Here is a 27331-nt window from a genome sequence, read left to right as displayed (position 1 = left end):
ACAATTACAATTGACTAAACACATTGAACAATTTGATCTCCTCAATCCTCATCAATCAGGCTTCCGAGCAGGACACAGTACAGAAACTGCCATGACTCACATAATTGACGACGCACTTCAAATGCTAGACCAAACCGACACCTGCCTTCTCATCCTTCTTGATCTCTCCTCAGCATTCAACACCGTTAAACATGAGAACTTACTCGAACTACTAAGCACTAGAATGGGATTATCTGGAACTGTTCTCAAGTGGTTCACTTCCTTTCTTCACAACAGGTCGCAGAAATTCAAGAGCAACAACCTGATGTCCTCGCCAATACCTGTAACGCTGGGCGTCCCCCAAGGATCCTCACTATCCCCAACTCTGTTCAACCTAGTGATGGAACCTCTCACCACCTTGCTGCAAGCATCTAACTTACACTTTCACATGTACGCCGATGACACCCAACTATATCTCAAATTACAATCCCCCAAAGACATTTTGCTCCTGAACTCAACGATCAGAAACACCCAATCCTGGCTGGCCGATAATCATCTCAAACTCAATGCTCTGAAAACAGAGTTCCTTCTGATCTCACCTCCAGCGAAGATCTCCACCACTCAAAGTTGGCTCAAACACCTAACTGCACTCAATGTCCAACCCACCATCGTGGATTCAGCAAAATCTCTAGGCATAACCCTCGACACCAATCTCAACATGCAGCAACACATCAACAAGGCAACTAAGGGAGCGAATTTCCAAATCAACACCCTGAGGAAACTTAAACCATTCCTCCCAGCCAATGACTTCCAAACCGCAGTACAAGCACTAGTCATCCCGCGAATAGAATATGGCAGCGTCGCCCTCTGCGGACTCCCGCTAACTACTACCGCACCCCTAAGAGCTTCTCTAAACGCTGCAGCGAGGCTCATAACTGGATCAAAAAAGCACTCTCATATTTCCCCTGACCTGAAATCCCTGAACTAGCTGCCTTTTGAAGCCAGAATACATCTGAAAATCGCCTGCATGACACACAAGGCGGTACACCTGAACTCTTCCGGCTACCTCACTCAGAAGTTGACAATCTCTGGCGGCACTAGAAACACTAGAGGCACAAACAATCTTCTGCTGAAACCACGTAGATTCCGGAAGGAAAAAACATATAAACACTCCTTCTCAGGAATGGCACCCAGAATCTGGAACTCACTCCCCCCCGAAACTAGGCTCATCTCTTCCACTACACTCTTTAAGAAAGAAGTAAAAGCTATCCTTAAGGCAAAATACACCTGAACTGTTAAGTAGATCTCCTTAAGAATAGGCACCGATCTGTATTACTTGTTTGACCCCGTTGCATATTTGCAATACTTGTATTATTGATTTAATGATTTACATGATTGGCTTTGCCCTCACTTATTTGTACTGTATGCTCCTCTGATTTAATTGTTTTGACTATGTTCCCTCATGTACCCCTTCTGTGTAAAGCGCTCTGATATCTGCAAAGATCTTGTCCGCGCTATATAAAACTTTCAAAATAAATAAATAAATAAAAATAAATGAACTGGGGTGGCTGAGTGAACTAAAGAATGGTGATGGATTAAACCCAGATCAGTTGACTGGGGGTGAGTGTTTGATTTATACAAACGCTCCGTCCATCATCCCCTTTTGTATCGCTTTGTTTGCCCTAAGTGTGGCAGGGTATGCTCAGACGTGAGTCCCTTGTTCACTTGGCCACTGGATTCAAGATAGCCTGGCTGATGAGGATTATGAATCCGAAACCGGTCCCAGGATGCTTGTTTCCGGTCCAGGGAAGACATGGCTTGGCAGTTCGGGCTGGACTGTTCCCATAAGGCACAGGGTCAGACTGATTTGCATATAGCCATGCCTGAACTGGGGTGGCTGAGTGAACTAAAGAATGGTGATGGATTAAACCCAGATCAGTTGACTGGGGGTGAGTGTTTGATTTATACAAACGCTCCGTCCACCATCCCCTTGTGTATCGCTTTGTTCGCCCTAAGTGTGGCAGGGTATGCTCAGACGTGAGTCCCTTGTTCACTTGGCCACTGGATTCAAGATAGCCTGGCTGATGAGGATTATGAATCCGAAACCGGTCCCAGGATGCTTGTTTCCGGTCCAGGGAAGACATGGCTTGGCAGTTCGGGCTGGACTGTTCCCATAAGGCACAGGGTCAGACTGATTTGCATATAGCCATGTCCGAACTGGGGTGGCTGAGTGAACTAAAGAATGGTGATGGATTAAACCCAGATCAGTTGACTGGGGGTGAGTGTTTGATTTATACAAACGCTCCGTCCATCATCCCCTTTTGTATCACTTGTATTGATGGCCCTGGCTGCGGTGTCTGCTGCGTCTAGCGCACATTTAATGGATGCGTTAGATATGAGTTTTCCCTCTTGTATCAGTGTTTCTGCTCCCTCCTTGTAGGCATCAGGCAAATGTTGTAGCAGTTGCTCTAGTGTGTCATAATGAGCCCTATCATATCTGGCTAATAGGGCTTGTGTATTAGAAATTCTCCATATATTAGCTGCTTGAGCAGCCACCCTTTTTCCAGAAGCCTCTAATATCTTAGACTCCTTGTCTGGAGGAGGAGCATTACCAGTGGTTTGTGAGTTGGCACGCTTACGAGCATTTGATACCACCAAAGAGTCCAATGGCAGCTGTCCCTTAATATATGTAGGGTCCACAGGTGCCGGTCTGTATTTTCTTTCGATTCTGGGGTTAACAACCCTTGCTCTTGTGGTTTCCTTGACAATATCTCCTGCGTGTTTAAGGACACTTTTCAACATTGGCAATGTTTTGACTGATTTCTCTGAAGTGAAGAAAGTGTCAAATAGGAAGTCTTCTTCAATTGGGTCAGCATGCATTTCCACATCATGATTGTGTGCTGCTCTTTCTATTAATGCGTTAAACACAGCTGTATCCTCTGTTGGCGAAGTCTTGACAGGATAAGAAGGAGTGTCAGGAATAGTCTGTGACTCCCCCGGGTCGACAGGGTCTGTCCAGTTTGAGTCTGGTCATCCTGATCCGTGTCCACAGGGTAATTAAATTCTTCATTGTAGTCATACCCCATATCCTCATCGCGTGTGGGTGAGTATGCAGAGGTGTCCTGGCCATGATACGTTATAGTCTCAAAAAGGACAGGTGATGTGGAAGAATCCCTTTTCTTTTTGAGTGGAATTTTATATGTTTCAAGAGGATTGTCTGACCTGATCTTCCCCTGATAAATAGTAAGTCTGCCAGAGTCGGAGTCGATAAGTAGCTTCGACAGTTCATCATAGGAGGGCTCTTGGTACACAATGTCCTCTTCTAGAGAATGACTCCTTTTCCCCATCGACACCTTCTTGGACGTTTCGATCCCTGTCTTCGGATCGAGCGCCTTAGGCCGTGCAGTTGGGGGCAGTCCGAATTTTATCGGTGGCATAGTATTTGTAGACTGACTGACCTTCTGTGGGGCTGGCGTCGTCATTGGTCCGACCGACTTTGTCTTTTCGCCAATATGTTTTTGGCCTTGCGTCGACTTAGGCGCCTGTTGCGTTGGAGGCGCGCTCTTCTGCCTCGACTCGATGTGGTCCTTCGAGCCGCTCTTGGACTTTGGCTCGAGGCCTTTGACGAACTGTGGCCTGTCGACTCGTTGCTTCGGATCGAGAACCTTCCGAGACTCGAGTACCTTATTTGTGTCGCTGTCCGTCGACGTCGACCTCGTCAGTTCGACGTGCCTGACTTTAGTTATGGACTTCAGCGTACCGATCTTCGGGTCGACACCCCTTATTTGTGACCCCGCAGGGTCGTCAACACCTTTCTTCTTTGTCGAATCCGATGGATCCGAACTCTTCGATCCGAAGACTGTCTCCAGCAGTTTCGGTTTCGTTTTTGACTCCATGGCTTTCGGTTTTGATTTAACCAGTGACTGGTAATTTTCGACCGATGGCTCGTGTGATATATTCTTAGCCGGGCCGAGACGCGGGGTTATAGAATGTTCGTTATGATCTTGGCTAAGGCCTGTTGGCGATGCCTCGACCTGAGCCCTTGGAAGTCTTTCCGTGTCTGTTTTGGGCCCCGTACTCACTGTTGGGTCTGGTTCATCGCTCGAGTCGTCATCAACGGCTCCGATGGCTGATGCGTCGTCTCTTACCTCGATGACGTTTTCATCCTCGACGTTTTCTTCGTCGTCTTCATAATAGTTGGAGTCATGCTCCGAACCGGGATCCGACTGCTGTTCTGGATCCTCAGTCTCGACGACCTCATCGTCTTCTTCATCGAAGATATTTACCGGGTCGGGCGCTGGCCTCGTCATGGTCAGCCTCGCTGCGCGTCGAAGCGTCTTCTTTGACCTGAATTGAGCACAAGCTAGGCAGTTGGCCTCATTGTGCTCCGGAGATAGGCACTTGTTGCACACCGGGTGTACATCGATGTGTGGGTACTTAGAATTACAAAGGGGGCATCGTTTGAACGGGCTCCGTTCCATCGACGATCAGGCCTCTGGTGTCGAAAAGGCCACGCGGATCTCTTCGAAGTCCTGCTCGAAAAGAACTGGAGAGTACTCGGCCCCGATCGAAATGACAATACCGACGACCCCGAAGGCCTTTAGAAAAGTTTCCGAACTTGAGTAAACTAAGTACATCCGAACCCAATGGCGAAAAAAAACAATCTGAGGATGGAGAGGATGCCCATGCGCACTGTAGTCCAGGGGAGGAGCCACCTATCTCGTGATACTTCGAAGACTCTTCCAGGACAACAATGTGCAATCATCCGGACCCAACACTAGACGGCAATCTATGCACAGATATGAATTCAGCAGCCCACATGCCTCAAACACACAATTCTAAACACAATTTAGCATTGAGCTCAATCGGTTTTTCTACATAAATCCCAGGGTTTTGCTTGGTTAATCGAGAGGGATGCCTGTGTATACTCAAAGGAGAGGTTCTTTACATTATCAAGGATGGCCATATCCCATAGAAACAAAGGGGAGCAAACAAGCATATCCCCACACATACCAAAGTCACTTAAAAGAGTGCCCACAGGTGGTGATGAGGCATCTGCAAGAAAAGTGGAGGAGGAAATGACATGCATTCCAAAATGAAATTGAGAAGATTGATCAAGATTAAAGCTGTGGTCAGGAATCCCCTGTACTGGTCAGAGCTTCAGTAGCTAATGTTTTAATTCGTACCTCTGTGAGTGTTTTTTTGGACATCTGCTGGTTTTCGATCAGGTACACACGGCCCTGCCTGAGCACATTCATCAGTATCCTTGAAACCAAATCACTGCATATCGAAACGACAGGATTATTAGTTTTGGCCTTTGAAGTACCTCAAACAAAGACTTTGAATTCAATCAATCAAGTTACTTATAGAGCGCACTACACACCCGTGAGGGTCTCAAGGCGCTTGCTGCAAGGTCGGCAGAGCGGAGCTGGCGGGTGGGGGTGTAGAAGCAGAGTTGTCTGTTGAGGTATGCTGGTCCGGTGTTGTGGAGAGCTTTGTGTGCGTGGATGAGGAGCTTGAAGGTTATCCTCTTGTTGACAGGGAGCCAGTGCAGGTCTCTCAGGTGGGGTGTGATGTGGGTTTGGCGGGGTATGTCTAGGATCAGATGTGCAGAGGGGTTCTAGATGCGTTGCAGCCGTCTCAGGAGTTTGTCCGGAGCTGCTGCGTAGAGGGCGTTTCCGTAGTCCAGCCTGCTGGTGACGAGGGCCTGAGTGACCGTTCTTCTTGTTTCGGTGGGGATCCACTTGAAGATCCTGCGGAGAATTCGGAGGGTGTTGAAGCAGGATGAGGAGACGGCATTGACCTGCTTAGTCATGGAGAGGGAGGAGTTGAGGATGACCCCTAGGTTGCGTGCGTGGTCGGTGGGTATCGGGGCTGTTCCTAGCGCTGTTGGCCACCAGGAGTCGTCCCAGGCTGACGGGGTGGGGCCGAGGATGAGGATCTCCGTTTTGTCAGAGTTCAGTTTCAGTCGGCTGTTCTTCATCCATTTGGCGACAGCCTTCATTCCTTCATGAGGGTTGGCTTTTGCGGTGTGAGGGTTGTTGGAGAGGGAGAGGATCAGCTGGGTGTCGTCGGCGTAGGAGATAATGTTGAGGTCATGCTGCCGGGCAACGTGGGCGAGGGGTGCCATGTAGATGTTGAACAGCGTCGGGCCAAGGGAAGGGCCCTGTGGTACGCCGCTGATTATCTCAGTGGCATTGGAGAGGAAGGGTGGGAAGCGGACACGGAGTTCTGCCAGAGAGGAAGAAGGTGGTCCAGTCCAGGGCCTTCTCTCTGATTCCGGCATTGTGAAGGCGTGTTCGTAGAGTGTGGTGGCAGACCGTGTCGAAGGCGGCTGACAGGTTCAGGAGGATGAGGGCCGCTGTTTCTCCGTTGTTAGCAGGGTCCTGATGTCATCGGTGGCAGCCATGAGGGCGGTTTCAGTGCTGTGGTTGCTGCGAAACCTGGACTGGGACGGGTCCAAGATATTGTTCTCCTCGAGGTGGCGGGTCAGTTGTTTGTTGTAGGGAGATGGGTCGGAAGTTCTTGAGGTCCGCCTTGGGTTTCTTGAGTATGTCATGACTTGAAAACGGTGATGGATCAAGCCCTGATCTTTTGACTGGGTAGGAGTGTTCTGCTTAATTCAGATACTCTGTCCATCGCCACCCCCTTTTGAATCGTTTTGGCCACCACAAGTGTGGAAGGGTATGCTCAGATGTGAGTCCCTTGCTCACTGCACCATCAGGATTCAAGCAAGCCGGGCCGAAGACGGCTGTAATGCCAGAAACCTCCCCGGAAGCTTGTTTCCTTTTCAGTAAAGAATTGGCTTGGTAGTTTGGTCTGCCCTGTTCCCATGATGCACTGGGCCAGGGTCAGACTAATTTGCATGTAGCCAGGTTCTGAACTGGGATGGTGCAGTGAGCTAAAAAACGGTGATGGATCAAGCCCTGATCTTTTGACTGGGTAGGAGTGTTCTGCTTAATTCAGATACTCTGACATTCGCCACCCCCTTTTGAATCGTTATGACTTGAGTAGGGCGTTGATCTCTGCGTGCTTCCAGCTTTCCGGGAAGGTAGCCGTCTCGAAGGAGATATTGAATACTTTCCGGAGATGGGGTGCGATGGTTGTGCTGGCTCTGTTGAAGATGTGGTGAGGGCATGGGTCTAACGGTGATCCGGAGTGGATGGTGTTCATGATCTCGCATGTGTCCTCGTAACTGATGCTGGTCCAGGAGAGCAGGTGGTTGGTGAAGGTGGTGGCCGGGGGAGCGTTGGTTGTCGGGGCGGTCGTGGAGTTGAAGCTGTTGTGGATGTCGGCCATCTTGCGGTGGAAGAAGGTGGCCAGTGAGTCGCACAGGTCTTGCGAAGGCGGGATGTCGTTGGTATTGGAGCTGGGGTTGGAGAGTTCCCTCACGATGTTGAAAAGCTCTTTGCTGTTGTGTGCGTTGTTATCTAGGCGGTCCTTGAAGGAGGCCCTTTTGGCGGTTCGGATGAGTTGATAGTGTCTGCGGGTGGCCTTCTTGTGGGCTGTGTAGCTGTCCGGTGATCGTTCGTGGAGCCAGTTCTTTTCCAATTCCCGGCATGTTCTTTTGGAGGCCTGGAGGTCTTCGGTGAACCAGGTGGCTTTCTTGCAGATGTGGTTGTTGGAGGGTGTCTTGAGCGGGGCGAGGGTGTTGGCGCAGTAGGCGATCCACTGTCTGAGGTTGCGGGCGGCGGTGTCGGGGTCGGCGGGTGGGCTCTGGGCGAGGGTGGTGGCTAGCTGGTCTTCGGTGACTTTGTCCCAGCGGAGGCGGGGCATGTGTTGGGCGCGTTGGTGCATGGTGGGCTTCCTGAAGGTGAAATAAATGCAGCGGTGGTCGGTCCAATGGGGTTCGGTGGTGTAGTTGAAGGAGACGTGGGGACTTGCGGAGAAGATGGGGTCAAGCGTGTGACCGGCAGAGTGGGTGGGTGTTGTCACGAGCTGTCTGAGTCCGAGGTTGGCGAGGTTGTTTATCAGGGTGGTGGAGTTGGTATCGTTGTTGTTCTCGAGGTGGAAGTTCAGGTGCTCGAGGAGGATGTAGTTTGTGGAGGCAAGGGCATGCGTGCTGATGAAGTCGGCAATGGCGTCGCTGAACAGTGGTCTGGGTCCGGGGGCTCTATAGATGAGGGTTCCTCTGAGGGTGGTGTAGGGGTCGGTGTGGATCTGGAAGTAGACATTTGTTTGGACCTAGCTCGGGTCCTAGGGCAACGAGAACAGTTCCAGGACAGGGAAATGTGGGCTAAATGTCCAATGTTTAAACTACAGTATTTAGTGGTAAAATGGTTTGTATCCTAATTCTAGCCCAATGAGGGGAAGGCACTTCTGCATTTTGACAGCTACCTCTATTTTAAGCTTGGAATATATTTCACTTTTCTACAGAAAACAAAATCTTTTTTAAGTTTAAAACCTGCCCGGACATTGAATTTAATATCGGTCGTTGAGGTGTAACTTGTTTCTCAGCCTCTAACCTCTCACCAACTCCTTGAGTAAGCTTTAATAATTCGATCTAGGTACGTTATGTGCTAAAAGCAAAAACATGATTCAACCAGCTACAGTACAACAATATTGTGGTGATGGGGGGCGTGGCCAGCGACACGGCGGAGTAGGACGTGAGGCTGTCCAGCTCCGGCCCGGGGGACTAATCAGACGCAATAACAGGGGGCCCGAGGTCCTGAAAACGCTTGAAATTTGATCCCTGGGGGTCTAGCTTCACCCCCGACACCAGAAACAGTGGTCACAGACAGGGACGACCCCGAATTCGGCGAAGCTGTGGGACGGTCAGAGGGCCCGGGATCGGGAATTAAAATGGCGGCACAGGCCTGCGAAGGGGCCCAGCGGAGAGCGGAGGCAGCCCCGGGACGATTACCCGGCTTGATATACAGGTGGCGTGGGGGCCCGGCGGGACTCTGCTTATAGCCCATACAGAGGTGAGGGAGCCGCGATTAGAGACAGCGGAGCGTCTTGCCACGCCCGCCGACTGTGGCGGCAGAAACGGAGGAGACGCGGTGGTGCGGCTGGGCCTACAGAAGACGAGGAGAGGCCGGCGGTGGTGCGGCTGTGAGGGGGAAGGCAGCCCCTGCCGGAGGGCTGGAAGCGACCGGTCTGCAGTGCCAGCCTGGGCGGGACGACGGGACTCTCGCACACAGCCCCGAGGAGGCTGAGGGGCCCCCGCCCTGCCCCCTCATCCACGGAGGCAGTCGGGTGTGGAGGCTGCATGAGAAATGGACCGGGAATGCTCCCGGTAAGGAGGTAGGAGAGGCGCGTGCATTGAGAGCGGCTGGCTGGCGACATCGAATATGGAGGATTAAAGCACCGGGGCAGGAAGGGCAAGTGGAGCCAGAAAAGTCACAGGCGAGCCTCTGCAGCACAAGGGGGTGAGAAACCCGCCTGGGCCCGCATTGTGAAGGCTGGGCGAGCCCCCCTCCCCTCCCCTACCCCCCTATATGCTGGCATTGCGGCTGAGCCCGATTGGGCTGGCGAATCTGGCGGCAACGCGCTCCGGACTCTCCACGTCCTGGTTCACCCTTTTCTGGAAAGGATACGCTGAGAAGAGTGGCTGCTAGAAGCCGACGTGGCAGCTGGAGGTGAGAGAGAGGTGGCGTGAGGAGGCAGAGTGTTCACTTGGAGAGAGTCCTGGTGAGGTGGAAAGGAGCCCTAGGTGGGTAGCCATCTAGGAGGACCAGGGCTTCGCAACGAGGGTGACTAAGCTGCGCAGGATGGGCCGGCTAAAGGACAAAGACCCTAAAACCCCTCGCCAGGGCACCTTGGACCCCTATGCCAGGTCGGCCCCACCGCCACCAGAGGAGGACCCGGCGACCTCCAGTTCAGACACAGCCGTGCTAATGAACGCTATTCAGGCATTTCGTGAGGCACTGGAAAACAAGATTGGAACTGTGGGTATGGAAGTGACCATACTACAGCAGGACCTTCGCAATCTAGCAGACCGGGTCAAAGAATCAGAGACGAGGTTGGGAGAGGCTTAGGATATAATCCATGAGATGAGGAAGGATATGGCGGAGCTCCAGACGTCGCACAAGCAGCTGATGTGGAAGGTGGATGAAGCCGAACACAGGGCAAGACGCAACAACCTCCGTTTTGTGGGATTTAGGGAGGGAATTGAAGGCACAAACGTGGCGGAGTTCCTCCACTCGTGGCTCCTGCGCACCTTTCCAAAGGATAAATTCTCTACTTGTTTCGTCATAGAACGGGCCCATCGGGCACTGCTGGCCAAGCCGCTGGCTGGAGCGAGACCTCGGCCAGTCATCGCACGCTTCCTAAACTTTGTGGACAGGGACATGATTCTTAGGGACGCTAGAAAACGGTGGGAAATCCGGTTGGACAATGCCAAGATAATGATTTTACCGGATTACAGCCAGGAAGTGCAACGGCAGCGGCGCTCATTTGACTCAGTGAAAGCGAAATTGAGGTCCCTCCAAATTCAGTACATGCTATTGTTCCCGGCCAAACTGAAGGTGATCTACAAGGACAAGACACATTTTTTTCCAACCCCGGAGGAGGCTTCGCAATGGCTGGAGGAACGACCCCGGCTAGCCCGCCCTACACCTGAGGCCCGTAGACCGCCTGACGCAGAGAGACAGCCTGGAGACCCTAAGAGAACGCCCAAAGCGCAGAGGTTGAGGCGGGGTCATGGAGACGGTCTTCCCGGGGTGACCCCTTACCCTAGGTCTAGGACTGAGAGACTGAGAAGGAACAATGAGGGGTTGCTTGACCTGGGCCGGACCGTGGGGTCCCGGTTCTCTTGCTTGGCAGAGGCATCGCGCTCAGACGTGGAGGGGGAGACATGGGGCTCCTCGTCGAAGGGGGACGAACACGATAGACAATCGCTGCATCCCTTGGCAATTGAAATCAACAAGATGGAACAGGAACCTACGCCAGAAACTATGGAGTCACAGAGGGACCTCCAGGACTCGAATTCGTGAAGAGAAGACCGATTGTGGCTGCTCAAGACTGGATGCTACCTCGCCTGATTGGACTATTGGTTTTGCTTTCTTTTGGTTCGTGCCTGCTATAGTGTACATTTTTTCATGTGGGGACTTTTAAGGTTTAGAACAAGCTTTCTCCTTTTTTTGGGGAGTTAGGGAGTGGGAGGGTGACAGACCATCATCCGATTGTCTTGTTTACTGCTATTTTGTGGGAGATGGGACAACGGGGGAGAGGGAGGTGGGGGGGGGGGGGGGAGAGACCAGGGGGGGGGGGGGATTTCACAAGGTTGGGGGGAGGGAGAGGGAGGTTGCATGTTGGCCAAGGTTGTTTGTTCAGTTTTTTAAGCATGTCATGGTTGAGCCCATTATCTGCACTTGCGCATCCAACACCCGACTACTGCTAGCACGGAAAGTCTCCTTGTTTAAGGTCCTCTGCACTGATGGGTAGTTCTAGGGCGGAGGTCCAGGTTAACAGCTGCGCTAAGATCCTCACATGGAATGTGAACGGCCTAGGCAACAAGGTTAAGAGGGGGTTAGTCCTGGCTTACGTGATAAGAGTGGGGCCGGATATTGTCCTATTGCAGGAGACGCATCTTCAGGGCACCCGATGTGGATTTTTAGTAAGGGGACCATATAGAGTACTGGCACATGCAGGATATACAACAGGATCCTAGGGGGTTGCCATCCTGATTAAGAAAATACCCCCCTTTATGGTTACGCACACTTGGACAGACCCACTGGGGACATACGTGGGGGTGAGGGGAACATGGGGTCGACAGAAACTCACGTTCATCTCTGTTTATGCCCCACCGAAATTACAGGCCAGAACTCTGTCTCGCATCATGGATATCCTGATTAACACATTGGACACTCTGCAGGTAGTGGGAGGGGTTTTTAATGATGTTATGTCCTCTTTGCGGGATAGATCAGGGAATAGACCTAGCGACTCAACACTAACCCCTCTAGTTAGAACCATCTCGACCCTTGGACTAGTGGATGTTTGGAGGTGGCTGCACCCCGACGCTAGTACCTACTTGTACTTTTCGGGATCACATGGGGTGTATTCTAGATTAGACTATGTCTTTCTACCTTGACGAGCTCTCAGTGTGGAGGACGTGGCGGAGTATCAAGCGCGGGGTATCTCGGACCGCTTGCCTTTACTGGTGCGGATGGGAGAGAGGCGGATGTTTGCTGTCGGCGTGGGACCTGCAGAATAAGTAACTAGTGAAGGGTCTCAGGGCAGATGTAAAGGTATATTTTGCCAAAAACATAGGGTCGGTCTAGTCAGGGGTGGTCCTCTAGGAAGCGCTCAAGACAGTCATGCGGGATAGGGCCCAGAACAGACTAGCCTGGGAAAAGAGGAAAGTGCAGGACAAGTTGCAGACTTTGGAAGCACAGATTCTAGAGTTAGAAAGAGATCATGTAACTGGAAGGGATCCTCTGACCTACAGACCACTATGCGATAAGCAACAGCAATACAAGGAGTTGGTGACAGACGAGGCTAAAGCGCAGGCACTAGTGAACTTACATAGCCTGTACGACGTAGAGGACAAATCGGGAAAGCTCCTGGCGTGGTTGAGTCGGAAAGAGCAGGACGCCTGATGGGTAGAACAAGTGACTGATAAACAGGGGCAGGTGCAGCGGACAGATGGGCAGATAGTTCAGGTCTTCGCCGCCTACTATGAGAACTTTTATGAAGCCAGAGACCTGGGTGGGCTGGATGATACCCTGATGTACATTGATCAAATTGACCACCACGTCCTTTCTGAAGTCGACCAGCGGGACATGGAGGGGGACATAACTATAACTGAGACCAAAGAGGCCGTGACTAAACTCCCTCCGGGGAAGTCTCCTGGCCCGAATGGGTTTCCTGCTGAGTTTTTTTTTTTTAAACGGTGGACCTTATAGGTGGACATCTGCTGGCACTGTTTGAAGGGGCAGCCCAAGAGGGTGTCCTGCAGCTGGACCTGCATATGGCCACAATTGTACAGATTTATAAGCAAGGTAAACCCCCTGAGGAGTGTGCCTGATACCGCCCAATATCACTCCTGAATTTGGACGTTAAACTCCTGGCGACGATTTTAGCTCTCAGACTAAGGCGGGCAATCACCGAACTGGTCCACTTGGATCAGACTGGCTTCCTGCCAGATAGGGCAACCAGACTGAACCTTAGGAGAACCCATAACTGGCTGATAGAAGTGCGTGATTGTCAGGCCACCCATTTGTTTTTATCCCTAGATGCCGAAAAGGCGTTTGATGCGGTGCATTGGCCCTTTCTCGAGGGGGTGTTGCTCAAGTTTGGATTTGGACCCAAGTTCTGACAGTGGGTGAGGCTCCTCTATACAGACCCACGCGCCAGAGTAAAAGTTAACAGGGTGCTATCAAAGGATTTCCCCATAAGACGAGGGACTCGGCAGGGATGTTCCCTGTCCCCGCTGCTCTTCGCCCTAACCATAGAAGTAGTGGCTTGTGAGATTAGGCAGAACAAGGACATTAGGGGATTTAAAATAGAGCAGTCGGACACATATGAGGAAAAAATATTGCTGTATGCGGATGATGTCCTCTTGTATGTCACTCAGCCTGTGACCACTATTCGTGCATTGTTCGAAACGCTGCGCCGCTACGGCGCTTGTGCTGGCTACACGATAAACTGGCACAAGTCAATCTTATACGACCCCGCCGGGGGGAGGACTGGTCCCTAGAAGTGTGGCTCAATGGTTAGAGTAGGCAGACCTTGATGCAGAGCTCTGGCCAGGGACCAGGGTTCGATTCCCGCCTCGGCAGGTCTCCGGCTCATTATTTCCCCTGACTGGATATTCTCGCCACAGTGCCTGTTCTGATCATGGGTCCCACGCTGCAACTCTGGGCAATCGTCTCCACAACGGCCCCAAAAGCGCTGGGATGCCTGGCAGCACCTGGGGGGTGCCCAGGAGTGGACATTTCCTAGGAAAGCCAGGAAGGGTTCCTAAGCGGTATACGGACAGCGCCGGGACACCTCCGGTGGAGGTAGCTGTGCGCTTTACAAATTCCGACATTTACATATTTACATTTACTGCCTGATGCACTCAGGACTACAGACGAGGGGTTTGTGTATTTGAGGGTTTATATAACCTTAGATAGGAACCTCTCATATCAGAAGAGCGTCAAGCAGGTGCTAGTAAATTTTGATGAAGATGCTGGCAGGTGGAAGATGATCCCCCTTACGATCTTAGGCCGTGCTGCCTTGTTTAAAATGATTACGTTGCCGCAGTTCCTTTATGCCTTACAAAATGAATATTTCCCACTCCCCAGGCAAGTTTTCACTGATATAAATGCGGAACGGAGATCGCTGCTCTGGCTGCTCATGGCGGGCGGAGGAGGCGCTCGCCTTGTCGATACCAGAGTATGCACCGCTTGAAGGGCGTTTATTGCAGGAACGCATCCCTGGTAAAGCAGTTTCCCTGACCTATAGAACACTGATCAATAACATGCCAGATGGACTGGTAAAGCTCAGAGAATCGTGGGAGCAAAATGTGGGGGAGATGGATACAGTGGATTGGGAGACAGCCCTGATGCATCCAAGGGAAGTCGCAATTAAGTCCCGTCTGAGACTTATTCAATATAAAATCCTGCATAGGGTATACTACGACAGGTTGCGGCTACATCGCATGGGCCGGGGTAGCGACACTAATTGTCTTAGATGTGGCTCTGGGCAAGAAGACTTCTACCATACCTTCTGGACATGTCCCATAATACAGACATACTGGGCCGAGGTTCTGGGGGAGCTGGGAGATGTGCTGGAGGTCACTCTGCCGTTGGACCCCAAACTGGTGCTGCTGGGAGTAACAAATGACGTAGACTTGGGTCGCACACTTCTCCTCTTTGTAGTTCTGGCCTTAGTGGTGGCTAAGAGGGACGTGGCCTGGGCAAGGGGGGCCCCCACGCCGCCGAGACTAGATGAATTGAGAAGGGGCATGGATCTGTACATGGCCGGACAGAGTCACGTACAAGGCTAGAGGATGCCCAAAGAAATTCAACAGAGTGTGGGGGAAATAGAGCCTATACCATGGGCTGGATGGGGGATTGTAAGCAAAAGTGGAGGAGGCACCTGGCTGCACTGGCTGAGGGTGGGGCAGATTTGCAAGTTTATTTTTTATTTTTTGCACATTATGGATTTGTGGACAAATAAGGTACAGTCCTGTCAGGATGAAGAGGGGATCATGTGCTGGCAGGAGGGGGGTGGATGGAGGGAGGGAAGTAGAGAGTGGTTGTATGTGACAAGCTTGTTTTGTTTATGCATCATAAAACGCAAATAAAAATATATTTAAAAAAAAACAATACTGTGGTGATGAGAAGCCTTCAAAGTCATAATTAAATCCCAGCAACCTCTCACTGCAGATGGGGTTGCAGTCACATGGGTCAATATCGGTAATGACTGTAACCATTATTAACAGAGAACATCAAGGATTTTCAATAGCGATATTGAACAACGCAAATCAATGGGTAAAAGACATTTGGATGAAAACACCACTTGGATTGTATTTTAGGAATAGGAAATTCTAAAAACATTAGAAAAAAAAAGCAATGGGATGGCTAGAAGGATAACGAGTAAAATACAAGGCTGAAGATAATAGACAAAAGATGCTCTATAGAGTGGAACAAACTGATCGTACATCAACAGCATATGCAATGGCTTCTACGAACTGCATACAGGAATAATATTGGATATGATGCATTATGTACCTCTAGGAAAATCTACTTCAATGTCCAGGTCTGGCTCATAGGGAACATCAAGGAGAGCTGTAGGAGTATCTGTAGTAATGGTTGGAAAGGAATCCGCTTCATCTTCATCTGAAAGGTAAACATTAATAAAAATCAATTCTGCAATCATTACCGCCACACTTTTCTGTTATGGCAGCAAAATAGACTTTATACAACTAACATTTGTGGATGTTGAAGGAAGACAGATGAAAATACAATACAAGCATTTACAATGCAATAGGTCTCGCATTATTAAAGTTTGAGCTATTGGCATTGTAAATGACAATGCCTTTTATTCATTAGCATCGGTGCATAAACAAGCACTTTGTACTTATAGTCCATGCTTATGAGAAGCAAGGCTGGCAGTCTCTTTTACTGCCAGCCTTGCTCATCGTAAGCAAGGACTATACGTTTAAAGTGCGTGTTTATGCACCGATTGCAGGTTTTAAAAACAAATGAATAAAAGACATTGTCATTTACAATGCCAATAGCTGGTTTCAAGTTCCAATTCTTGAGTTACAAAAAATCTGTGTTTATGGATCTGCGGCAGACATCTTTATGAAAACCTGCAAGGTGCAAGTTTGATTCTGTCGAGTTGGGGAGTAATTATCACTTTGTAGTACATACATTGCATTAATTAATAAATGAAATAATCTATACAATACATACAAATATATACAAAAAATCTGTAATGTGTACAATAAAATGGCCATGGCTGGGGTAATTACACGCACAGACCAAGATGCCTCACATAAATATAGGGCACAGAGAGCCCTATATATACAGAAGCTAAAAAAGTAAAACTCCTAAATGTGCAATTCTTTTGGCCAGCTTTTGAAGGGATGGCGATTTTATCTTTGTTCCTCCTGATGGCCGTTTGATTCTGGAGGTATTGAGAGGCAAAGTGACCAGTTAATCTGTATTTAACTTCAAACACCTGCTTCCAACTTGAAAAAAAAGCATTTGCAATGCAATAGGTCTCGCATTTACGCGAGTTTAAGCTATTTGCATTGTAAATGACAATGCGTTTTATTTCTGTTTCAAAAAACAAAACATAAATAAAAGGCTTTGTCATTTAGAATGCCAATATCTCAAACTCGCATAAATGCGAGACCTGTTGCATTGCAAATGCTTTTTTTTGGTAGGCATGGAGAGATTAAGTGATTTGCCCAGGATCACAGGATGTTGAGCCCACAACGAGACTAACCTGGTTCCACAGATCCAAAGGCAGCAACTCTGGCCGTTAGGCCACATCCTGTACCCCCCTGGTGGGAGTGGAGCTAGCATTCCTTTGATGGTTCATGTTCTTTGTGCAGGTTAAGCTGCTCTGTTGCCAGTTCTTTTTGATGTGAATTAGTAAACTGTTGACAAATCAGGTAGTTCATGGAGAGTTGAGTGTGCATTTTAGGTGAGGTAGGCCTCTGGTAAAAGGTAGTGTGGTGGTCCATCAACACCCATGGGATTTAAAAGATCTATCTTGCACTTAAGTGCCAAGATGGGTTTGTGTTGACATACAAACCGTAGGTAACAATTGATTGAGTCTGAAAACGTTCTGCACTGATGGCTTGAACAGCTCTTCCAGGTAACATATGGCCTTCATGTTTGCTGTGTCATGTCTGGTCGAGGGTGATTGTTTGGGTAGCACCAGGGCGCGTCCTAAAAACAATTGTGAGGGTACTAATTAGCTTATGTAATTACATCATATGCAGTGACCTGTGGAAAATGCAACTAGAAGTGATGTTGCAACCCTTTACTATTCCTTATGTAAACGGAATTTACCTACTTTACAGCCGAAGCTGTTAGAACTCAGATAGTATACGTATAAGAATGTAAATATATTTATAAAATGTATGCAAATCTAAATCAAACATATATGTGATATATGAACGCAACACATGCTTACTAAACCTTTATTCATGTGCTTATTATGAATTAATGTGCCTTGCGGAAATAAATTCTTGACGCACAAATACAAATTATAAATACAGATACTGACCAAGGATGTATGCGTTTTTATCACTGTCATGTAATTTAATGATGCTGGCAACACAGATGTTACAACATTAATGCTGTATTTAATTTGGGCCTGTGGTAGCCGGTACTTTTTTTGGAGGAATAGGAATTTCGAATGTTTGTCCCACAAGAAGCCCCGATCCTGAGTAAACAAATGTCTCTGGCTTGGTGCTGCCTATCTTTATCCCATTGGAGGCCTGTCCAGGCCCTGGAATTTGGCAGACTATATCAAGGGATGGGGGACAAGTCATTGGTGCCCCTTTTATATTTATTATTATGAAACATATCAAAATCTGATATTTTGCAGGCAAAACAGACATTGGACAGTGGGATTAATGGAGATTAGGGAGAGAAGTAGGTGGACAAATGAAACGTGAGAGAAGGTGTTTCAGAGAGAAAAAGGAGGAAAGAATCCTGGACAAAGGAGGGATGAAAGAGAGAACAACATATGGACAGTGGACAAGAGAGCAAGAACGAGAAGCAAGCATGGTTAAATGGAGGGAGAAAGAGATAGGGCTCGACGATAAAAGAGAAGAAGACAAGTACTCTTGACCGTCTGTTGACAATAAAGTTCAATTAAAAAAAACTACCATTGAAGTGACTAAATTAGCATTGTGGTACTGCTTTTCACAAATAGCCTGCATACCTTCTGAGGAAATTCTATCCTATAAAAAATCACCAGTTCCGGCAGTTTATGTCAATGTAGGAGTCACAACAGGTTGATTCTGTACGAAAAACCGCCATCAATTTCATCAGTTATCTAGCCAGACAAGGGTGAACTTTTGGTTAATTGCAGTCATGCTGCTCTTACTTATGCACGACAAACCATCATTTTATTAAAAAGACTTGTCAAGTCCCTTGGCCGTCTACTTCCAAACTCCTGACACACAGATTTCCCTACCAATTATAAACTTTGGAACAATCTAGCACCACATGGCAGTGAGTTTGCACCTGAGCCAGACTAATGCCTGAATATGTGCATGTTTAAAACCCCATAGCGTGAGTTTGGGAAGCTACTTTACACTTCCTATGTGTAGTAGTAAAGTTAATGTGTGAATGAAGTGTTTTTTTCCTATCAACGAAAAGCACTCCAGTGGTCAATATTTTGTCTGTCGTTTGACCGAGTTAAGTCTCTACCTAAACACTACCTTCCTGAGAAGCATTTGACTACCCACTCTTGCTAACCTGAGTCATGTGCAAAAAGGTGTGCACAGTGCCTAGTTTGCAGCGCCATAGTAGGTGAGGCTCTGGAACATCAGTAATGAAAAGGTCTCCACCCTCAATGGGTCTGGACTGCAGGAAACTGCTGCCTGACTGCAGGAAACTGCTGCCTGAGACTTAGGGCCTGGAGAAGGAGCAATAATTGATAGCTGAGGCAGGATTCATTAGCAGTAGTAGAAGTTAACTCTAGTATTGAAGCCTCATTTTGTTTTCCTTTGTGCCCGAGGTGCAACAGGTATGCTCAGACGTGGGTGCGGAACTCACTGTGCTACAGGACTCAAAGTGCATCTTACCAACAAGGACTAGGTAGGTTTAAACTGGTCTGGGTTGCTTATGTTCCTTCAGAGATTGCTTGTCCCAGCATATCAAGTTTAACTGTTCCAACTGTAGTAGAACTAGGGTTGATTTGAATATGGACAACTTCAATCCGAGGTGGAAGGGTGGGCAAAAAGAAAAAATAAACACAATGGCATGACGGGCAAACAAATAAAAATATACGGATGAATTGGGATCTGAGACATTAGCAATGGCTAAGACTGCATTCAAGCATTCCAGCCAATATTTTTTGTTTTTCACACTACACAAATACCCTTACTCACACTTGGATGAACACCTAAAATTAATTAAATAGGTTTACTTATATCTGTCATCTCAAACCAGACACTTTATAGCTAAGACTTATAGCTCCATTCATATACAATGCATAAAAAACAACCAGTCCATTTTTGGAGACGGACTCACCGCCTAAAGACTCTCTTTGTGTTCCTGCTGCCGACCCTAGCTACAGGAGTAGCATAGCTTTCCAGTTAAAGCCCCGCTGAGCGACCGGGAGCGTGAGGCCGCAGAGGAGGACGAGGCGCCGGCCCCAGGACTGCGAGGACCAGCATTCACCATCTCCAGCTGGTCCTCTTCCTGTGAGAGCCGCGCCCCCTTCCAGTGCCCCGCCCCCAGCGAAGCACTACAACTTCTCGCGGCACCCGCTGCGCGGGTGCCACTCGTGGAGACGGACTCACCGCCTAAAGACTCTCTTTGTGTTCCTGCTGCCGACCCTAGCTACAGGAGTAGCATAGCTTTCCAGTTAAAGCCCCGCTGAGCGACCGGGAGCGTGAGGCCGCAGAGGAGGACGAGGCGCCGGCCCCAGGACTGCGAGGACCAGCATTCACCATCTCCAGCTGGTCCTCTTCCTGTGAGAGCCGCGCCCCCTTCCAGTGCCCCGCCCCCAGCGAAGCACTACAACTTCTCGCGACACCCGCTGCGCGGGACGCAGCCCGGGGCGAAGCCCGGGCCAAGGGCGGGCCCGTTGTTGCCCGTTAGTGCCCGATAGAGTCCGGTCCGGGCCACCCCTCGTTCATCAACGACCTAGCAACAACAAAACAAACATGCCAGCCAAAACAAGAAGTACCTCCAAACCCAAATCCAAACATGCGCAGGAGGTAGCACAAGTAACAGGCCCCATTGACCTATTTATATCACGGGTCAACGAGACTATAAATCAAATCATAGCTCTAATGGAGAAGAGAGTATCTTTAGATCTCATGAGCGCAAATGCCAAGCGATCCTCATTAGGTGCTATAGCAAACGCCGCCTCCCCAATCAACTTTAACACGAAAAACAGCTCCCTTCCGGTGACCCTACCAGCTCCTGACCTAAACACTGTACCATCGGTAGTTGACCTGTCGGTCACGCACTCCGAGTCGGACCTCTCCATAACATCGGATGACTTGGAAGTAACTCCCGACCTAGCTGGCTGCCAAACCCAGGGAGATTTCCAACCCACTGACAGCTTGCCCCAGCAAGGTGCTAGAGAAGGAGCAATACCGAAAACCCGATTAACAAACAGCGGAGAAACACACAGTCTACAGTGTCAGGAACATCCAATGCCTCTTTCAAACTCCTCAACGTCTAATAGCATACTATACATCCCCGAAACAACTCTCCCACACAAGGCAATCTCAAATGATACCACCCCTAACCAATGTAAGACCTGCAGAATCACCTCGCAAGTTCTTACTAAAACTAAAGACTTATTATATCAATACTTAAAGCCAATTCAGCTAAGCATCAGAAACCTTGAAGCCCAATTAACGATAATCTCGGCCACCCTTCTAGATTCAAACACCCGGATAGACATAAAGGGGCAGCGTAACACTGTGCATCCACCCAAAAAGCAAAATCAACTGCACACGCAGACAACAGTCGTTCACTCAAATCCAACTTCAATAGCCCAGAGGAATCCAAAACAAACCACCACAATACCCAAACCTAACGTGAATATTCCTCATCCCCAGAAGGAGAAACCCCCTCCTAAAATAGCACAGCAAACAGCACCAATGGATACAACTACGGTAGGCACTCCATGCCCAGTAGCAAACATAGATTCTAGCAGAATCTGCCCAGGAAAGTCCGAATCGCATACATCGAAGTCCCTGCCACCTCAAAAAACACTCAAAAATACACCCAAAAACACACCAAAAAAACCTTTCACAGCTAGACGCCCTGCCCACATGCCCCCGGAAGCTACTCCCTATACAATAGTTCTAACAGGAGTACCCGAGTTAACAGATGATACATCGGAAACTGCATGGTCGCTTAAAAATAAGGCCATGCAGTGGCTTAGTATCAACAGACCCCTCGAATCTCACCTTTCGGGAGGGATCACCGCAGCCCGAAGGGTAGCCTGGATAGGCAAATCGAAAAAAACAATACGCGGTGACTGTATCATCGTAACCTGTAGAGACCCTGCAACCGTAGACTACATCTGCGCTTGGCCTCAACTCGACAAGAAAGGGGGAATAGATGCCTGTCACCTTTCCTTCTTCTACCCCCCAGCGAAGCAACATCGTAACCCTCCATTGTGGGAATGGCACCACCATCCCAAATATCCACGAAATCACGATCCACGACATCAAGTACCATGGAACCAGACGGAATACTCGCATGACTATCCAGTCAGGGGTGGACCAAGTGAAAGGTACATAGAACGACAAATTCCTTACTGGCAGGACAGACCGTACCAAGCATACGAAGGATGGCAGGGCTTCCCAACCCAAAATCGATTCGATTGCCTCGAAATGGTCGACTGACCATTTCTGGACAAACTTAGTCACCATAAAACTGACACTACACAACACTCTGTGTCTGATAAACAACATTTAGTACGACCAGAGTTGCCCATTACACCAGAGATATCATCACCCCACCTAAATGACCTCCGGATTAGTATCCTCCCAGCAGAAGCGGATATCAGCCAAAGATCAAATAATGAGCTAGATACAGCTAGTGAAGCTAATACCAACAACATGTCATTATCCATCAACGCGAAAAATAAAGATGTCACGAGCGTAGGCATAGCCTATTGGAACATCGCAGGCCTAACCGCAAAAATAACATGTCCTTTATGGCTGAATACTGCGAGGACCTACCAAATCCTGTGCCTCCAAGAGACCTGGCGCACAACCCCTCTTCACCTAGTGGGCTATAAGACCTTCTTCACTAAAGCAACACCGAGCGCCATGGGAAGGCCAAAAGGTGGACTCATGATTTACTTCTCTAACATCGTCCCACTCAGAGTGAAACTATTAAAGGAAACATCTACCTTTCAAATCATTCAAATTACTCATCAGGTGGCAGCAACGAAAAATGTATTCATACTCATAAACTATTACAACAATGCAGGCGCCCTAGAATGCTGCTCCCATCTAGATGAAATGATGGCATTCATATCATCACTACAAAGTGCAAATCTCAATATAACACTCAACTATTTATGGGGAGACGATTTTAATCAAGCATTATGCCCAAACCATATAAGTGGGATTTGTGGATTACAGAACGAATCTGGAAATCCCATCCCTCATTTTGTTCACACTCCGGGCGGAAATAAGCTTAATGAAATTCTCTTCACTTTGGACTTAGACTTTGCCAATAAGCTAGTTAACCCGGCGCAAGAATTTTTACCCACCTTTCATGGGCGAGGCTGTATGACAATCATAGATTTTATCTTAGCCTCAAACACCTGCAAAGGCTTACTAAAAAACTATAAAGTAGGATCCAGTCCAATCAGCGACCACTATCCCCTAAGTGTGGAATTCCTTATGGGAAAAGTAGGTTTATCTTTAACAAAAGCCACCTCTCTTGACCAACAATCACTGGCCATAAAGAAAAAGAACGGCTACACCATCAAATGGTCAAAGATCGACCCAGAAGAGACCACGCAAAAGATACTCGCAAAAACGCAGATATGGCTAACGGACTGTCTGTCTGCAGAGGCATCCCCTGAATTAATTATTACCTCCTTTAACAACATCCAAGGAGCAATAAGGGAAGAGCTATTCAAAAACACATCAAATAAATTAAAACCCCCCACGACGAGATGGTTTGACTCTGATTGCCGAAAGGCCCTCACGTCTCTTAAAGAAGCTCTCCGACAAAAACCTAGAGATGCCCTACTCATTTCATAGCGGCGGAAAAAGTACAACAACGCACGGAAAAGCCGTAGGCGACAGATAAAGCAAGACCTATGGCGCCAACTACATGAGAGTGCACTAAAAAAAGATAGTATCACGTTTTGGCAGACAATAAGATCACCTTTTCTGGATAACATCACTGACCCCCATCATTTAGACGTGGCAATAACCGAGAATGACTGGCTCCATCATTTTATAAAAATTTTTGGCTCAACAACGGATCCATCTCAATCAGAAGTTCGGGAACAAGTAAAGAACAATTTCCACCCCATTAACCTACGCTTCACAGTTGCTGAGATTAGAAAGGCCATCAAAGCCTCAAAAACCGGTAAGGCTCCCGGCCCAGACGGGGTGCCTATGGATTTGTTTTTACACAATAGCGATTACTGGTCACTAATAATCACCCGGGTAATGTCCGCAGTCACTGAAATCGGACTTCTTCCATCATGGTCATCATCCACCCTTTTGCCAATATTCAAGAAAGGGGACCGTAATGACCCTGCGTGCTACCGACCAATTTCCCTTCTGGACTCCACGGGCAAGATTGCAGGCCGACTACTCCTGGACCGATTACAATCCTGGGCCCAGGAAAATAACACCATCACAGACCTGCAATACGGCTTCCAGAAGGGGTTGGGGACGGTGGAACAGGCCCTAAACCTGATCCTCCTGGCCGGAAAATATACACGCGCGAAGGGAGGCAACATCTACTTGGTTTACGTAGACCTGAGCGCGGCTTTTGACTGCGTTCAGCATGCAAAGCTGTGGCAGACCATGACTAGCCTTGGAGTGGATCCATCGTTACTAGCCTTTCTCAGGGAATTATATACCAACGCTGAAGGCCGAGTTCGCTATGGCACTGGCGGCGAACTATCACGCCCCTTCAAAATATCACGAGGAGTACGGCAAGGGTGTGTACTGGCTCCCTTCCTGTTCAATCTATACACCAACGGGATTGAACAGGCTATGTTGGAAGGGAGCCAGGACCTTCCACAGATAGCACGCCGCCCGATACCCATCCTTCTGTATGCCGATGACTCGGTCATCTTGGCTCGGACCCCCAACCAACTCCAACGACAGCTGAACAAATACGTGGCATTCATGGACTCCCTGGGTCTAAAAGTAAACATTAAAAAGACTTTCACAATGACTATCGGATCAAAACGGGGTGCCTCAAAATCAATTTTTATTAACAATAACAAGCTGGAAAAAACATCGGTATACCCTTACCTGGGCATACTTGTGGAAGATACAATGACCTGGCACAAAGCAATCGAAGCCAGGAACCTCAACTTTCGCCGAGCAGTATCAGCACTAAGTGCTTTTTCCAGAAAACTTGGAAAACCTGCCCCAGCGGAACTGCTAACAATTTATTACGCAAAATGCCATAGTGTGGCCACGTATGGAGCAGGCATTTGGGGCCACGGACGCATTGACCAACTCCAGGTAACGGAGAACGCTTTTATTAAATATATCCTAGCCCTTCCCCAAAGCTCCCCGACTCTATCAACACATCGGGAGCTGGGCATGGAATATGTAACAGACACCATACGATGCCAGCCTCTCATACTCTGGCACCGCATATGGTGTAATCCCGCAAGCCATATAACACGTTCCCTTATCACTGAATGCCTTGGCCTAGCACACTGGAGAAAAATACCGTGGCTCAACTACATCCATAAATTTCTCCAAGACCTAGATCGCGAGCAATATTTTCTTGAACCACCCTCAATAGAAGACATTTCAAAGAAACAGCTTAAAGAACTCTGCATGGGCCATCTAAGAGAGCTTCGCAACCAAGCAGAGATTGTTAAAACACAAAATGAAAAAATCCGCATATTGTAGCCAGAGAAACTGATGCAACCCTACTTGACGTTTTTTCTTTCGAACTATGAAAAATTCCTATTGACAAGACTACGGTTCGACCTTTTCTTCCGCATAGTCTCATTTCCTGAAATGAATAATTGGTCCCGAAACCTGACATGCTGCCCTTGTGACAGACTTTCCAAACAATCTACGGTCCATGTCATCTTGTTCTGTAAATATTATAGACCAGCAAGAAAAAAATGGATTCTGCCCCTCCTCCGTTTAAGTGGACATAGACATACATATCCAGCACTCGCTTATCTTCAGACACCGAAAAACGCACATGAAGCAAAACTGGTAGCGACTTTCTTAAAATCAGTAACAATAACCCGTCGCAAAATCGTTTCTTAACATTATATGCGTCTTATGTAAATGATCTTTTTACTTATTGTTTTACTTAAAGATTTTTATAAAACTGTACTTTTTATGATTATACAAATTTTATAATCGAATAAAAGTTGATGAAATACGAAATATACAATGCATAAAAAACAACCAGTCCATTTGTTTCACATTTTGCTCTATTTCGTATAAGCATGTGAGCCATTTTGTAGGAATAGTATTTACATACGTAGCTATGTGAGGAAAACATTACTTACTGTAATAAAGCTGAATAAGCCATGCTGTGTTATGGATCTACATGCTGTGCACTCATCTGCTTTTTAGTGTGGAAAGTTCAAAATATAACAACCTTTGGTAAAACATTATGTTCAAACAATTACAACTTTTAAGTTTAACTATTCTGATTGACAATTTTGAAGCTATGTTGAAACTGTTTTCATTAAGTCTGTTGAGAAATCACAAAAACAACACAGACTTGGTATCAAATTCCAAGTTCAAACAATGATAACATTTGAAAACAAAGAAAACTTCCAACAGTTTCCTTAAAAAATAAAAAAAGGAATTGAAAGTAATATCTTTAAATAGATGGAAAGCAAAGGAAAAATAAGAGAAAATAAATTAATTTGTCATCTTTCTTCGATTTTCCAACAAAGATAACCAATGAAGGAAAGGGGTAGAGCATTAAGGTGTCAGTGAAGGTAGTAAGCGATGAAAAACAATACAGTTGCACGGAAATGGCACAACCCATTCAGTTAATAACAATACCAAGGACGGCGGGGGAAGATAAAAAAAACAAGGTGGTGTTTTTCATTTTCAGCAACAATCTTTTTTTCGAAACTGGAAATGTAGCAGGTATAATTTGTACGAGTTGCATAATTTGCTAATTAGATACTTTTGGGATGGACCTCATTGGTTTATATGTCCTCTCATACTCACTTGTTTACCAGAGTTTATAGCTTTTCCTTCCAGATTGAATGACTCCCAAAGCCCACTTCGCCCTGTACAGTTAAATTGCTCAAGTAATATATACAGATTAGCACTTAACTCTTCTAAATTTATTATCTACCCAGTAGCTCTAAAGAACAAGTCAGATAGTTCCAGAATTAGCGAGGCAAAACAGAAACTAATTTGATAGTGGTCTTCCTGAATATTAATATATGATGGATCTAAAACCCCTAACAAACTCTGAAATACACTATGTAAGGGTTAGCTAGTGTTTTCATAAAATAGTCTCACAAAGCTTATATATATATTTTAATCAAATAGCACATTCCCAAGAGCTTTCAGCCATCTAAGCATAACCTAGTAATCTGTTTGCTTGAACATATCGATCAATCTTTGCTCAAATATCAGGTCTACTTTCTGGAGTGGGCCTGTAACTATTTTTGACCTGTCCCTTTGCATGTGTATGTAACGCCAGTAACAGATCAAATTCAGCTAACCTTTCACTCTGGTGTCATCCAGTTTCCAAATATAATTTTCCTTTTAGTTAATACCATGAGCTTGATCTTTCCTGTACTGACCTTTGGATATACTTGCAACACAAATTACATTTACTAAGTGAACGTCAAAGGCCCATGGTGTTATACAATATTGTGTCATATGGTAAATACATCCTGTGTTTTCCTTTGCACCGTAATTTGACGGAAAACATCTAGCTTGTATTAGATCTGCTGAACCAGATGCTATACATGCTTTACAAACACGAAGGTACCAAGGATGCAGCCTTTTATCAACTAAATCAGTGTACTTTTCTCATCTAGG

At 47.5% G+C, this 27331-nt stretch overlaps 1 protein-coding gene across 1 annotated transcript in view; it reads right to left on the bottom strand.

The window, feature by feature from the left end:
• ZMYM2 (zinc finger MYM-type containing 2) overlaps positions 1-27331 on the bottom strand; it is an 893704-nt gene that overhangs the window by 164375 nt on the left and 701998 nt on the right. Inside the window, exon 16 of the mRNA XM_078658875.1 lies at positions 15642-15749. Coding sequence (XP_078515001.1) covers positions 15642-15749 — 108 coding nt within the window. The remainder of the gene's footprint in view (positions 1-15641; positions 15750-27331) is intronic.

Source organism: Lissotriton helveticus, chromosome 8 (assembly GCF_964261635.1).
Source record: "Lissotriton helveticus chromosome 8, aLisHel1.1, whole genome shotgun sequence".
Classification (NCBI taxonomy): domain Eukaryota; kingdom Metazoa; phylum Chordata; class Amphibia; order Caudata; family Salamandridae; genus Lissotriton; species Lissotriton helveticus.
Note: the sequence above shows the minus strand (reverse complement) of the source record. Positions and strands in the feature narration are given on the sequence as shown.